Source organism: Phoenix dactylifera, chromosome 15, assembly GCF_051530095.1.
Source record: "Phoenix dactylifera cultivar Ajwa chromosome 15, Ajwa_hap1_PhDact_Kaust_v1.1, whole genome shotgun sequence".
NCBI classification, from domain to species: Eukaryota; Viridiplantae; Streptophyta; class Magnoliopsida; order Arecales; family Arecaceae; genus Phoenix; species Phoenix dactylifera.
This window is the reverse complement of record NC_143204.1, coordinates 17,105,656-17,121,872: the sequence shown is the minus strand read 5'-3', so window position 1 is coordinate 17,121,872 and position 16,217 is coordinate 17,105,656. Positions and strand designations below refer to the sequence as shown.

The 16,217-nt window shown below is 40.0% G+C and overlaps 2 protein-coding genes across 2 annotated transcripts; one reads left to right on the top strand and one right to left on the bottom strand.

Moving 5' to 3' along the window:
* The first annotated feature begins 2,087 nt into the window (after positions 1–2,087).
* Positions 2,088–2,921, top strand: LOC103704226 (uncharacterized). Its single transcript, XM_008787427.6, has one exon. It carries the CDS (start codon positions 2,228–2,230, stop codon positions 2,780–2,782), a length of 555 nt encoding a protein of 184 aa, XP_008785649.3. The 5' UTR covers positions 2,088–2,227; the 3' UTR covers positions 2,783–2,921.
* A 7,061-nt stretch (positions 2,922–9,982) lies between these two features.
* LOC103704224 (oligopeptide transporter 3-like) lies at positions 9,983–14,075 on the bottom strand. The gene is made up of 6 exons (XM_008787426.5): positions 13,528–14,075; positions 12,644–12,741; positions 11,852–12,421; positions 11,294–11,552; positions 10,875–11,057; positions 9,983–10,791 (listed from the first exon to the last, which is right to left on the bottom strand). Exons 1-6 carry the CDS (start codon positions 13,993–13,995, stop codon positions 10,177–10,179), a joined length of 2,193 nt encoding a protein of 730 aa, XP_008785648.2. The 5' UTR covers positions 13,996–14,075; the 3' UTR covers positions 9,983–10,176.
* Between the last annotated feature and the right edge of the window lie 2,142 nt (positions 14,076–16,217).

Sequence of the window (16,217 nt, the reverse complement as noted above, 5' to 3'; positions counted from 1 at the left end):
AAGGCATGAGAGCATGAGGAAGGTACCAAGAAGTGTTTAGAATTGACAGTGGAGATAAATGATACTAAATCATTGGATGGATTAAAAGGCTGAAGCAAAAGCTGTTTTTAATAATGAAATCTCTTGCAAATTTGAAATTACCTTCTTTTACTTTAGAATTAGCCGTTTGAGCCTCTTTTAAATCTTCAATCCATATTTTCTTTATGGAAAGAAGGCTTCTATTCTGATGCAAGAGGATTATAGATTTGATATGGACCACTTTGATTACTATAAATAGGGATGGATAAGATCTAGAAGTAAGATTCACTATATCAAGAAGTTAGATCACGAAGCTCGATTAAAATATTTTTTTTTTTAAAAAAATAATTTTTCAAGATTTACAACATAATATTAACTATTTAACGGGTTAAAAAGAGTTGAAATTCAATTGTTTGAATCTTGAAATAGGCCAATCTAATAAAAAAAAAAAATTGAAAAAGATTTTGACTGAATATATGTTTCAATTTGTGAAGAATTAGGTGGATTGATGAAAGACAAAATTGATGTAAAAGTCGGAATCTCTCTTTTGTAGAATTTTAGTTTTTTTTATGATTATTTTTATTGGTCATATTTATTTTCAAAAACTTAGTCCTATTCTAACTATGAGATGAATTCAATCTGAATTGTGCAAGGGATGATCTTACTACTATTATAAATAGAGATTATGTATCTCAATTTTGATTCATCAATTGATCAATAAATGAAAAGAGGATGTAAACCCTGTTTTGCAATTTTTTTATTTTTTTAATTTTCTTTGAGAGATTCAAATTAAGCCGATTGAGTAAATTCTTCCATCTCCATGATCGGATCAAATTCATAGCTACTATTTAAAATATCTTAGGCAATACTACTCTTGTTGATGTATGGTAGAGCCAAGTGTTATGTAGAAGGGCACAAATGTACATTGCTCGTGGTTAGGTATTAAGGTCATGGGAGAGTTAAGAAAATTTATTGTAAAGATCCGTATGGGTGTGTGTTTAGTTCCATATCGATTATTCGCCGAAAGATCTTGGGTACTTATATAGGACTAAGGAACCCTAAAATATTACTTCCAGCTAGCCTTTTTGGGTGAGTTTCTGATTTGTGACAAATGGTATAAAAGTGAATTCGGCCCATAGCCTATGTAAACTAGGAAATTATAACAAGAATTTATGGAGCTGACTACAAGACGATCGTGGTAGTTATGATTATATTTGAATGGATTTGAATTTTTAGCCCGATGAGGACATCAGGGCTTGAACAGGAAGAGTATGTGAAGACCCATACTGGTGTGTGTTCAGTATTACATCAGTTATTCGCCGAGGAGATCTTGGGTACTTATACATGACTAAGAAAAAGCTCTTCCTCGTCTATTAACCATCATCTATATAAAATAGCTAGATAATTTCTTGATTAAATCTCAAATAAGAACTTGTAGGCTACACTCTCATGCAATTGACGATCAATTTCCATTGGATCCTTTCGAAGCTAGTCTACATGGACAGAGGGTGGCTTAGTTTTGAGGACAACTTAACACCCGACCCTCTTTCGCTATTTAACCCCTGGATAGTCCTTGACCTAGCATTTTATTTTTAGCCTCTTGCACACAATTAGATTTGTTTCTTCATATGGTTATGTAATTATGCACGTAGTTATTTTGGTTTTATCCATGCAAGAGGGGCTACAACCAAAATAGCCATCAAAATTAAAAGTTAAGAATAAAATGGTTAGGCAACAGGTTTAAACACCAAATTGCTGTCAATTCTAGAATGGGACCTCAATTTTTCGATATTTTTAAGAAATCCTCCACAGGAGCCAGATCACCTTGGCAGCTCCAGTGCAATTATAAATAACCCTTAAAAAAATAACTTGGACGACTATAAACTAATAGATTATTTATAACCCAACATAGTTCACCCTCAGCCACAAAATGGAGTTATTTGCGAACTTGCTGCCCGTCAGGTAATATCCACCTATCTCTAAACTACTCCTGAGCCTGCCGATACCACAGGTTTTCTACCGCTGCCGATATCTTCTTCAGTTCCTAACGTATCATTAGGAGATAGACGCAAGAACCGTGACCCACCAACTCTTCGCCCAGCCACTCGCTTGAAGGCCAACAAGCCTATCCTAATGCACGGGGCTTATCATGTCTCTCTAGTCTTTTCTTGTTCTCCCACAACTCCAAGCTGCAAAAAGAAAGAGAGCCATGAAAGTGTCTGCCTTCCACCCCAAACCTCACCTTCTCCATCTCCAAAAGCATGCCCATCCCATCCGCACCCTCCCAATAGACTCATTATTTCTAAAGCCAAAACCAGCAGCAACAAACACCAGTCCTACGTCCCTTAAGTCCTCCCCCAAGCCAACCCTTGGAGCCAGGCCTAAATCCCCAAGGACCATTGGGAATGAGCCTATAAAAGCTCCCACAGAAGGAATTCCTAGATGGATGCTCTTGGGAGGTGTTTCCATTGGCCTTGCCTTTCTTCTTTTGGGAATTGATGGGCAACAAGATGCCTTGGCTCTGGGGCCTGAGGGGCCCTCGGTGGAGGAGTTCTGGGAAAACATGAGAAGGTATGCACTATACTTCCTTACAGTCAGCACTGGGGTCATATACACCATATTCCAACCCATACTGGAGCTACTGAAGAATCCCATCACTGCAATCCTCATCATCATTGTGACGGTTGGTAGTGCTTACCTTGTGGCTCAGGTGTTGAGTGCCATGGTTGGCATTTCAGATTTTTCTTATAAGTATGGTTATTGAGTTTTTTTTTTTTTTTTTTTTGCCCTCTGGCCCTTTTGGGATTGAGATATGGTTATTAAGATGACAGCCCAGGGAGGCTTATGTTTTCATCAGCATATATGGTTCTATGCCCAATGGATGGTATGTTAATCACTATCAAGTGTTAGCTTTGCATTCTTTGACCAAGAGTGAGTAGCCTGTCGCAGGAATTTATGATGACATGAACAATAATTGTAGGTAGGGGCGAGCATATATCATACTTAAAGCCATGAATGGTATCTGGCTTTGTAAGTTTCGAGCATTGTTGGTTGATATGTTGGCAGCTCATTTAGAAAATAGAATTATTTGTAACTAGTGGATCATTTCAGACGGCAATTTATGACCCAACCGACCAACTCAACCTGCTACCCACTTGCTTTAAGTGATTCAGTTTTCATATAAATAAGTTTGATGTAATCTTTTATTAAATGGATCAGAGTTTCGAATCATTTAACCTATTTTGACCTAGTTAATAGCGACCAAAGTTGTTTAAGACTCATTTAACACATCAAACTTATTTAAAAGTTCTTAAACATATTCAAAATCTATTGAGCCTAATTCTACCCATTTATTCAATAGTTTATATATGGGTTGAGCTAGATAACATGTTTAACACAAAGATTAGATTCAAGTTTGAATTTTTGACCTGTTTGATCACTCTTATAGACGGTATCGTTGTTCCCAGGTGAACTAAGTGAAAGCCCTTTTCAGGGCCTTTGCTTGGGCAACATTTTCATCTTTAGCCATAAACCAACATCCAACATATTGTTAAAAGCTACCATCACCACCCGCCCATGGCCTCCGGGAACTCCTGGTGTGCCTCTCGCATCACATCAAAGGCTTGCTCCAAATACACACACGGAGTACTCCGAACCCATTCTAGAAAGTACTCTATTTATCAGCTGAAAAGGCGTCGATGTGAATTTCACCTTGATCACCACCACCAATACAGGCATCACCTATACACATTTCACCATTGCCGTCCCTACTAATATTAATTCCACCAAGGTCATCACCACCAATTGAGACTCCATCCTAGCTATCTCCTTTGCTCTCCGTCGTGATATCACCATCGCTAATTAATCATTCCACCACAACCTCCACCATCACCATGCCAAGATTAATTCCACCAGCAATTGCAATTCCATGCTGCCCCCGCCTCCACATTCAATATCAATTCCATGGGTGCTGCTCCTCCAACTCCTCGCAATGACAAATAAGCAAAAGGATTCGAAATGACCTACTCTAAAATTTTATTCGCAGGCTGTAGGAGTTATGACACAAAAATAATTGGGAAAAAATTAGACACTGCAAAAATACCTATAAACAAGAAGTCCCTGTGGGCTTCCTTCTGTAGTTGCTTCATGAGGTTGGTCTTCCAAACATCTTCCATTCCAAACTAAGAGAATATGATAAAACTATGTACTTAAGCGGCACCACAATCCGTTACGTAATTTGATGGTTAAAGAAGCTGAGATCACAATAACCGATCCCAGTTAGGGATAAAAGTGGATTGAAAATATCTATTCGAATTCGTTTTTGACTAATATCCATAAAAAAATATATATTAATTTTGATAGACAACTATACGGTCCATATCCGAATATCTGATATCGTTTGTAATTCTATTTAATTTTATATAGCACTTATAATTTTCTTAAAAAAATAAATCACTATATTAATAAGTTATAAACTTGATTATTATCCACTTAGTAATATTTTTGATTATATGGTTATAAAGTTTAATTATTCGATTTATATCCATATTTATATCTATAATTGTGATATCCAATTTGTATTTATATCCATTTAAAATAAATATGGATATGAATTTTTATATTTGACTAACATCCGTATTTATATCTGTATTCATCAAATAAAATAAATATATATAGAGAGATATTAATATTTGATCCATATTTGATCTTATTTCAGTTCTAATCTCAGTATACATGAGAATATTTTTAATTTGGAATCAGGAGACGAGAAATAATCCTAAAAGAGGGTTATACACGTTTTGAATGTAAGGAAATGATGATGGGCACTGAGCGCATTTGATGCATGAGAAGAAGAAGAAGAATGGCAGACAATTGAGATCATCATCAAATTTATATTTTTATAAGTTATATATATATATATATCCTAACGAACATCTGATTTTGCTTGCATACCTTTCAAATATTCTATTTACAAGTATAGCTTTTGAAACCTTTTTTTTTTTTTTCTTTCACGTCTAATCTTGTGATTAGCCTGCCATCCAACATCATTAGAAACTAGACAAAAGGACTTTTAAACTGTTGGGTGCTCAATATTTTAACAAAGGGCCAAACAGTTAACTTTCAATTTTGGTTAAATTTTAACTCAATTAACTTCTGTTCACGCTAACGTTGGATTGTGATGGTAGGGGCACACATGTAAATGGAAAAGATTTTAAAGAGCATATATAAATAGTAGTATTGGGAGGGTATCTGTGCAAAATTGGAATACACTAACATTAACAAGACAGTCAAAAATCTCAACAATCCTAGGTAGATCGTAGATGAGCGGGAGAAATTTGTCTACCCATAATTCTATGGTGGGTCGAGCAAGAGCCAATTAGCAAGCTGATCAACCTCTTGATAAACTAGTAATTTCCAATATAGAGAAAGCCAATTGGTGGTAGTTACTGGGTCTCCCTCAATCCCCCAAGATTGATATATCACATCTTTTTGCAGCAGTTCTCGTGCCTTATAATAGTACCATACCAGTTCAAGTACACGTCTAGCATGTCTAATTAATTTACACCAATAAATAATCAGTCTATCCTTGATCAGTTACTAAAATGTTAATTTTTTTATTTTTGAGTTTTAATATTCGAGTTATTCTTAATCCCAAATTTCTTATCCTATCTTAATTCAAAAAAAAATAAGAAATTAGAATTTTACCTTAGTTTAGGAACTAGAATGTAAAACCTTTTGCTCAACATCTTTTTGTCCAATTGATTGCATCCATATATAATCGAAATCAGGAAAAATCATAAAGTGATTATGGTCGATAGTGGAAAACTTATAAGAGAAAAGGATATGACTACCTAGATAAAGCCCGAGTGGGCTGGATCTGGGTGACTCAACTAGTAGATCATGAAGCAAGAATCCAATCAGTTCAAAGGCAGCATTATCAACGATGGGTGTTCTACGAAAGCTAGAGTGGATGGTCGGAGAAATATCGATCCAAGACCATCTACTACGGTCAATTTGGGATTCACAAAGTAAAAGTTTCGAATCCTCCATTGGGCCTAATAAACCATATAGAGAGAGAGTGGAGAGAGAAAGAAAGAAAGAAGAGAGAAAGGAGGAGAGAGAGAGAGAGAGAAGCAAGAGGAAAATAAGAGAGACTTGGTGTCTCTCTCTTCCTCACATCAAGGGAATAGGGAGGCTACCCGAGCAATTGCTATGGCAAGATAGTGGTGGCCCATGGCAGTGTTTAATGGCAACAGTGGCGGCGGCGTGGTCGATAGGACGGAAAGAAAAAAGAAAACAGAAACAGAAAAGTGGTCTTGCTTTTGATCTGATGGAGACCTCAAGATGGCCAGCGGTGATAGCAAGCATCCGTCTCGGCTCAGCCTTCGGTGAAGGCAGCGCAGCAACAACAACCATGGTGGTCGATGGTGGATGAACAAACGAAAAATAGGGGATAAGGCCGAACATTGGAGTGCTATTCAAGGCAATCCAGTGATTGGCCACCTCCAATATGGCCGGTGATCGGCCGGTGATGACGTCTTTAGGGCTATCAAATGGGCAAAAGAAGGACTAGGGCCTATTACCTCCATTTCAGTGAGGTTTCGAGGGTGGATCAATAAAAACCTAAGGAAATTTTTCATGGAAAAGAGCTTGAAAACAATGACCCTAATAAAAGAAACTCGAATGTGGGATGTGGTGGGGTGCTATAGAGGAAGCAAGGGTCTTTTTTATAAATAAAACTTAGGGCTCCGCCTGAATCTAGCGTGCCCTAGACTTCCTTCACCCGACAGAGTCAGGGATAAAGACAAACTCCAATCTAGAGTCCTCTTCCTCATGGCATGTGTGAGGCATGCACAAACAACGTATCCAGGCTTCTTCAGGTCCGCTCAACTAGTTTAAAAACTGGGTTAAGACTGATAGTATGCACTTCATAACTTTTTGTTGATAAGCTTCTTTCTCTCCAAAAGGTGAAAGAAAGTTGAACTAAGATGGATAAATTTTAAAAAAATTATTTTAAAAAATACAATCCCAGGATAAAGATGGAAGAAAAGATTGATGTCGCATTATATTAGAGGGATTCATTTTAATTAATGTTTAAAAAATTGAACCCCCTCTAAAGTCCAAAATCATCATTTACTGTTTCAAAACAATGATGTTATTTGCTCGAGCAAATAATTATTTAGATATTGTTGAAAATAAATTTTTGTAATGATATATTTCTGTCGGATAAATTAAAAGCTATCTTCACAAGTCTTATCCTATGAGTATTTGTTCAGTATCTATATTTCTACAAGATTCTCTAATTACCAGGTTAGTATAGAAAGTGCAAGTTATATGGCCTTTGGCCATCATTTGGTAGTTTCCAAACTACGAGCCTCGACATTTCCAATATGAGCTAATCCAAACCTATGGGTCTTAGAATTTATGTTTTTAAGTGAACCGAGACTTGCCCAGTGATAACACCCTTCGTTTGACAACTAAAGATTCTAGTTTCTAGGTAATTATAGGGTGTGGATCTCCTTTCTTTTTTTCAAAAAAAAAAAAATCTTGTGTTTTTGTGCTAAGATAATGGCTTCCTCGAAGAAAAAGGAAGCTTGGGGTTTCCATCACCAGCCGACACCCCCACAGAGACAACTACACGTCCGTTGAGATGAGCATCAGATACAAGCTGGAGAGCTGGCATGCGAAATCCCTATCCATGATGGGCAGGATTATCTTTGTTTGGTCAGTGTTGAGCTCGATCTCGGTTTACTTGCTATCCAATACCATAGTGCCACTGGCACCTCCGCAGTCATTGGAGCAGTTTTTTAGGAGATTCATCTAGGAAAGCCAGGAGGGGAGGAGCAGCACTCATTTGGTGGCGTGGGATGTCATTTATCAACCGATTAGGAGTGGAGGGCTAGGTGTTCACTTCTTGGTGGCGAGGTGGAAAATTCTGGCAACCAGGCATGCGGTACGGTTTATTCTGGAGCCTGAGAGTCTATGGTGCATCTTGATGAGGGCCAAGTATGGAGACCCCGACCCTAGCCTTCGCGCTGGGGGCCACAGTTCCTTCATTTAGAGGGAGATTTACATCCGGACTCCGAGGGTGTCCCTCTTGACCAGTTGGGTGAATGGAGATGAGCGGACCTATTGATGTCTTGAAGGACAGATGGCTGACATAGCAGCCACTTGACTGGTGGCCCACCATGGTCGACATTGGGAGCCTGACGGGCTCTAAGGTTTGTGACTTGTTCGTTCAGAGGGAGAGGCGATGGGACATGGACTTGGTTCATCGAGCCTTCAAAGAGTAGCTGGCCGAGAAAGTGCTGGCTATGCCGATACCCATAAGAGAACATGCGGACATGAGAGTATGGAGAGGGATTGGGAGATCGAAGATTAGTGCTCGGAACCTACGAGACCTTGACCGAGGGAGGATGATCCGGCATATTGCGGGGGGCTAGATATGGAGGTTACGCATCCATCCATGTGTCACCTTGATCTTATGGAAGGTGGTATAGGGATGTTTGCCGACTAGAGATATGTTGGTCAGGAGGAGAGTGAGAGTCACCCCGGTTTGTGTGTGGTGCCCAAAGGTGGTGGAGACGATCAACCATATCCTTTTTGGGTGCCCGTGGGCAGCTCAAATATGGAGGTGTTCCGTGGCCCAATAGCTCTACCCAACATGCTGCAGGCCATAAACTCGATAGAGGACTTCTTAGGCCACCTAAAGGAGTCCGAGCAAAGGCCTTATAGGGAAGAGTGTGCCATCAGGAGCACTTATGTGGCCTACCACATTTGGATGGACGAGAATGCTTGGATCTTTGAGGATAGAAGGGCGCACCCGAGGACGGTTGTAGACTAGTTCATTCAGTCGATGAAGCTGCAGTCGGTTCTGATGATTATGCCGTTGATTCGGTAGATGAGTCAGTTGGTTCGGAAGTTGGAGGGGTCTACTTCATGCTTCAGAGATTACCAGTACTTCTGCGGTGGCTTCACTTTGGGTGGCCAGGGACATTTGGGGCTCTCACTCAGCTGCTACAACGACTAGGGTGATTTTTGTATCCTGGGAGCCCCCTTCTCTAGCACTCTCAAGGTTAACTTTGATGGCAATAGCTCTCAGGCTGGAGGCAGTGGGGGTATTGGCTTTGTGATCAGGGATCACGGCGCCAAACTCATTGCGGTCGAAGGGCGACGTACCTTTGAGGAGTTAGTATGCAGAGTTGAGTTGAGGGCATCCTGGGAGAGGATTATTTATGCGAGGCGGGTGCTTGGAGCAGATAGTATCCATCTGGAGGGATACTCAACAACAAAAATTGAGTGGATCCGAGGTCAGCATACCTGTGATGATCGGCACCCACTTCTTCGAGATATTCTGGGGCTCGTAGAAGAGTGTAGCAACTTCTGAGCTTCTCATGTTTATCGGGAGGCAAATAGTGCAACGGATTGGGTCGTCTTCTATGTTGCGCATCATTCGGGAGAGCTTCTTTGGAAGGATCAGGACTCGGATCCTTCTTCTCTTCGCCGTATACTTTTTTCTGATTTTATTGAGTGCGCTCACACATGATTGGTGCGAGTAACTGCTGCATCAAAAAAAAAAAAATGTCATATTGAGACTTGATATCGTACCTCTTCAAAGAATACTCACATATCATTTTACTAAAAAAAATTCTCACAGCAAGAAGAGGGGAACTCTAAAAACTAAACCTGAACAACGAATTACGTGATGGTTCTAGCTCTTCCTTCTCCGCTACCATTCAGTTTCGTTCTTCTTTTTTTTTTTGAGAGAGAGAGAGAGAACATGGAGGAAGTGAATTACTTCCCTCAACTATTATTAATTATCACTAATATGTGCAAAGGAGGGGAAGAAACTTTTAAAAACTAAAACTTAACACCCAATTACCTGATAGTTCTAACTCTTCCTTCTCCACTGCCATTCAGTCTCATTCTTTTCTGTTTTTGAGAGAGAGAGAGAGAGAGAGTATGGAGGAAGTGAATGACTTCACTCAACTATTATTAATTATCATGAATATGTACGAAGGAGAGAGGTAGAAGTATAAGAAGACTATAACAGATGCTACAGACAATTCCTTTGCATCAAGGCCAGGAGCAAGACTACCATTCAGTTTCATTCGCTCTCCATACAAATTTTCTTCGCAAGTTCTAAGCATCACATAGTCAGAACACAGGGCATCCTTTAACAACGATCCCCGGCTCGGTCGGGCATGATGCCAAGGGGCAGTGATCAACCTCCGTCCCCCACCAATGCACGCCAATATGCTGATTTTGGAGAGCAAGGAACAGCAGCACACCCATGAATGCAGTTCCCGCATCCAAAGCCGCAGACAAGACATAGTTATACTTCTGCCACCACTCCTTCCGGTATCGGAGTACGAAGAAGTTGAAGATCGTCCCTGTAATGAGCCAACTAGCGATGTTGGTTGGTGTTGCAGGAGGCATTCCGGCAAACCCATAAGAGATGACCGGAATGTTGATAAGAGGGATCCACTTCTTCTTGGGGTACATCTTGCTCAGTAGCCAAATGGGCACAGGAAGGACTGCACCAATTAAGAACAGCCACACCAAGTTCCGGTAGAGGCCGCCATGAGCAAAGAGCCGGCTTGGGCCTATCAGACCCCATATAACAGATGCATCGAAGGTGACACGGTATTTTGGGCAGGTCCATGGGCTATCAGAAGGCAATGCGTCGGTGTCGCAGATGTTCTCGATGTTTTCGAGCATCCACCATGCCACTGCAAGGTTGACGACGCCAGCGACGATGGTTCCTACAAGCTGGATAATAGGACTGGATGTTAGTGAAATAACAAGAACCATGAGCATTGATGCATGGATAAGAGGTTATAGTAGCGGCTCACCTGAGCAGTGTACATGCACCTTGGTGGAATCTTCATATAATGGCCGAGTTTGAGATCAGAGAGGAAGGAGAGGGCATGGATAGTGCTGATTCGCCCGTAAATTTTGAAGAGGAGATTAGCTATTGGCTTACCAGGAAGGATGTAGCCGATCAAGAACTGGGCTATGATATCGTAGCCAGGTTGCTGGTAGAACTCATAAATGAGAAAAATGTTTAGTATCTGAATGAAATAGCTTCGATGACAGTATCATTATTGTTGTGATTAAACTCTATGAATCTGGATCTGAATCATAATACGACATAAGATATTAGCTCTTTTTTTTTCCCGAGGATAACATGTTAGCTTTGCGCAAGCTGATATCGCATAAACTTTTTGGTGATATCAAAACTTTGAGTTCGGTGAGCTTTAAATTCAATTACCTGATTCGTGGTTGCTTGAATTACTCCAATAGGAAGAGTTACAAGCCAAGCTAATCCAAAAGCAAATAACATGCCCCACCAAGGCAGCTGCACCTGCTCTTTCCACACGAAAGACATCAACAGCGATAGAACGGTGCTTCCTGCTAGTAGGATGAGGAACCACCACTGAGGAACTTCTTTATAGTTGTTCTTCATCAGCTTGGCGTGGACATCAAGCTTTAAGGAGTTCATTGCTGACTTGCTCCTTCTCCAGATATCACTACACAAAGAACAGATGTATTTGTGATGCACCAACGCCTACCTTGATCTCGAATATCAGATGACTCTACTTCGATGAAGGAAAAGAATATCGAAGTTTATATATCGAAATGATTGGATAAATCATATAGAGAATAAACGGTCGACATTAAAGAATTCAAGTTCCATTAGATCTCCATGGTTGTTCGATGATGAGTAGCATATATCGAGAAGTTAAAGGAATGAAGAATGATGAAAGCATCATGAGGCACATGTAAATCAACATGGTATAAATTTTGCAAGCAGAACTCCAAGGCCTACCTGCCATGGAACAGAAAGACATGAGTGAGGGTTGCAGTAAATCTGGCAAACCCTGATCCTATCGAGAGTGCAAAGAGAGGACTCAGGTAGAGCTTCCCATAACCATCGTACGCCGCTTCATTTAGCTCAAATTGAGGGGTCAGCACCTTGGTAGTGTCATAGTTTTTCCCTTTAGAGGTGAAGAGCTGATTTGAGAATATAGGGAACTTGCGGGCATCAAAGGTGTTGTATTTCCAATAACACAAGGGCACTATGATGTAGATGAACATGATGAAGCCAACAGCAGTGTTGATAATGGAGAACCATGGGGTCACCAGAGGGCTACCATGGTAAGCTGAGATTCCAGCCCAATCAAGTGTAAATGCTCCAATGCCAAGGCCATGGTATCCTGATCCAATCTGCTGGGCAGTGATGCTATGAGGCCACACCCAACATACCCATGAAAAGAATGTTAGGATGGGGAAGAGATAGCCGGGCAGCACATAGTAGAGAAAGCTTCCAACAAAGAATATTAGGAAGAACTTCATCCTGCTTGGTCCTCTGGAAGGTGAATCCTTCTCATGGAGAGCTCTGCAACATAAATTCCAGCATTAGCTAAGAAGCAAGAATTAAGTACAGTATCACGCAAACATAACAGAAAAGGGGTTAAATTGTAAGTACTTATACATGAGATCTTCATGTAAATCTGCTAGTAGCTTAGGATGCTGATATCCAGCTATGTTACTACCTAAAAAATCAATCAAGCACTTATCTCATACTGGTCTGAAACAATGAGTAAGTAAATGTATAAACCTGAAGAGGGAAACTTGAGCCAGGCTAGAAGGCCACCACATTTCAGCAGGGTCTACCAAAAATTTCCTCAGCATGCCAGCCCATCCATAGCCTAGCAACTGCATGTTAAAAGTTATAAACATTAGATGGAAAGTCACTGAAATTATATAGGGTCAGTTCTAAGTAATCATGTCATGCCATTCAATTAAAGTCCATGGTTAGAAACAGAAGGGAGCCACCTCAAACTGTTAATAGTCATGAACTAACTAGCTAGCTAGCTAGCTATTAATTTTATAACATTCCAGTCATTTGACACGTCAAAGATATCAATTCCATGAAGAAAATCTGGCATGATGGCTGTATCCACATTTATTGATCACTTGTTTTGCTTTGAAAAACCAATTCAGATATACAGACAAACGGCAAATAGGTTGCACAATAGATAGGAAATCAGAGAAGAGGGGGGGAAAGTTCAAATGGAAAAAAGCTAGAATTCTCATCAAAAAAGAAGAAGAAGAAGAAGAAGAAGAAAAGAAAGCTGAATTGTTCGCAAAAATAGCTTTTTTAAGTAGTATCTTTCATATTAAACAAATGCATGAAAACAAATTTTACATCCGAATTAAATCCTAAACTCTAACCAATTAACAGATATTCAAATAAAACTAGATTAGGAAAAAAGCATAGTCAAGGAAGAGGCTTTTAACACATCAAAAAGGAAGATAAACGCGTCCTTCCTCACCTAAAAAATAGATAAATTCAAACATCTTCAACATATTAAAATTAGAAAAATGGGGAGAAAAACAACAAAGAATTATGCATATATTCTATTCCTCCTGACATCAATAAAAATTAGTTAAGCTAAATTAATAGAAAACAGGAAAATCTAAAGGAGTTCTTTCCATAACCTGTGTGGTAATCACAATGATAAGGCCACACAGGAAGCTCAAGCTCTGCCTGTAGTAAGCCTTCATCACCGTAATCGCCCCGATAGAGTAGGCATCCCCTCCGCCGGGCGACACGCCGCAGTTGGCGAACACCGTGATGATGGTATGCTCCTTTACATTGAACGGCCCCGGGTTGAGGTTGAAACCCCACCTCCCGAAGACCTTCACCTCCTTGTTGGGGAGCGCCGACGCCATGAGCCGCCCGAGGGGCAGCACGGAGATCTGCATCAGGATCGCCGAGATGGTGAGCGGCTGGGTCCGGTAGGTGAAGAAGGTGTTGAGAAAGATGAGGACGGTGCATGAGGTTATGCCGAGGAACCAAGCCCGGAAAGTCATCACCGGGAGAGAGGGGTCGTCGTTCTCCGGCACCACCAGGGCCACCTCCTCCACCGGGCACCTTTCCTGCTCCACCTCTTGCTTCTCAGCCATTGAAGAGCGCGCTCTCCCTCTCTCTCTCTCGGTGTTATCCTTTGGAACCAATTCTCTGTTTGTCCTTGGAACAGGGGAAGGGATGGGAGGAGATGCTGGTTTAAATAGAGGAAAAAACGGTAACGGGGTGCATTTTGGGAAGGGAAAATATGAGGGTTAAAAATGGAATACTCTTACTATTAAATCGCGAGCTGTTCTATTATTTTACGGAAAGGGCGAATTTTTTTCTATTATTTTATGTTTTGGGGGGTTAGTCTGGGAACGAAGGTTGGGTATCGTGGGAATTGAGAGGGCGGGGGAGCACTTGGAAACGTGGGGCGCGGCGGCGACTCGAGGCGGAGTGTGGGGGTCACATGCTAGGTGAAAGCGGCACGTGTTTTGTCCTGGCACGGAGCGGCAGGGCTTAGGACACGGCGCATGCGGGCCCGAATCTGGATGCAAGCTGTCGATGACGTGTTATCCTACGTGGACCAGGGTTGGCAATACGGCACGGAAGGAGGAGCTGCGACATTGGGAACGACAGCATAAAATTTCTCTGCGCGGGTAGAAATCATCTGAACAAATTCTTGTCCAATTTTTTTTCCATCGAAAAAGAAAGCAACCTCATAGAATAGGCAGATTATCGACCAATCTAAGGTAAATTTTTATTTTATATTATGCTTTATATTGAAAGGCCAGGAATGAGACATTCCTTCGAAATCATTCTTGCTGACCGAAAAAGGAATATTTTTACAAATTATTCTTCTTTTGTTAATATGAGAGAAAAGATGACATTGATCATCGCATGCTGGAATAATAAATCAATGCAGGTAAGATATTGCTTAGTTGCAATTCTACCTTATGCAATTTCATGCGAGGTCAGAATACAACGAAAAAAGAAACAAAAAAAAGGAAAATCTACCACTTGATGGGAACTATATGTTTAAAAAATGATAATTTAAATAATATATTATCTAAACTTGAGGTGCATATTAATAAAACATGAGGACAATATAGAGGATATATGTCAAAGAATTGTTAGGTCATCATCAAGATACTGGTGTCAAGTTTTTTTCTCCAATAAAGCCCAAGCATCAAGCTTTCCTTCCAATTCATCCTCCTACATGTCCATACAAATAAGAGGAGTGAGATTCCTTCATATCTTTTTTTAGCGGGCAAGATCGGAGATAGGTTGAATCAAATTGGATCATTTGAGTCCGATCCTTCTGCATTATAGTTCTAGTAGCATAGAAGGTCGATCAAAAGAAAAGAACGGTCTTATAGAGATCTAGATGGAGATAGTGCGCAAAGGAGCGAGTGGTGGCAATGATGGTGACCACCATGCCTTCTTTCTCATTTATTTTTTTTATTTTTTTAAGAATTAATTTCTCTTTGTCTGGTTCTAAACAATGAGTGCGTTACATAATTCTTAATTTATATATGTTTTGGGATGTATGAGATAGGGCGCATGATGTTAGCAATATATCATCTAAATAAATAAATAAATTTATAAATTCAATTAATAAAAAATCTTAAAGGGAATAATATACATATATATTATTCGGCATCCAAATAATTCTATTTTAATGCAAAATAAATCTATTCTAGCATAATATAAATCTATGCATTTAATAAATTTATATCATAGAATTTCAAATCCTACAAATCTACTAATATTAAATTAAAAATAAAGGTAGAAGAAATTAGCCTGATTGAAGGCAGATCGACGGGCATAGACGCTGTCCCAAAAAAGTATTTGCCCCCACATACGGGTCTCTCGGCAATCCTCCTCTGAGATACGACGACCCTACAACTTCTTCTTCGGCACGTCTCGGAAGAAGTCAAAGCGAACTCGATCGGACTTACAGATTCAGCAAAGAGCAGAATGAAAAGAATAAAATAAACTGAATAAATATATAAAAAACAAAGATCAAAAGTGGCTAAGAGGAGGAAGAATTTTTTCAGAGTTTTTCTACTATTTTTCTGTAATTTTTCGTATTTTAAAAGAGATGAAATAGAGAGATTTATATAGGATTTTTAATGGGGGCAAAATGGTCTTTTGCGGACGCATTTTCAAACGCGTACGTTTTCAAATGCGTAACGCTCGCTGGCCATTCCTTTTTCTCAAACGCGCACGCGGCCAAATTTCGGGCCGCGTGCGCATTTAAATTTTTCCTAATAATCCTCCACAAAAATTTAAATAATTTTAAAATCAAAATAAAATACTAGATATCTTATATTAT

Excerpts from the sequence above, each read along its gene's own strand:
- LOC103704226 (XM_008787427.6), top strand. The coding sequence starts at position 2,228 with ATGAAAGTGTCTGCCTTCCACCCCAAACCTCACCTTCTCCATCTCCAA.
- LOC103704224 (XM_008787426.5), bottom strand. The coding sequence starts at position 13,995 with ATGGCTGAGAAGCAAGAGGTGGAGCAGGAAAGGTGCCCGGTGGAGGAG. Across the intron at positions 11,058-11,293 it reads TTCAAGCAACCACGAATCAG|CAACCTGGCTACGATATCAT; the intron begins GTAATTGAATTT and ends GAGTTCTACCAG. Across the intron at positions 10,792-10,874 it reads GGTGCATGTACACTGCTCAG|CTTGTAGGAACCATCGTCGC; the intron begins GTGAGCCGCTAC and ends CCTATTATCCAG.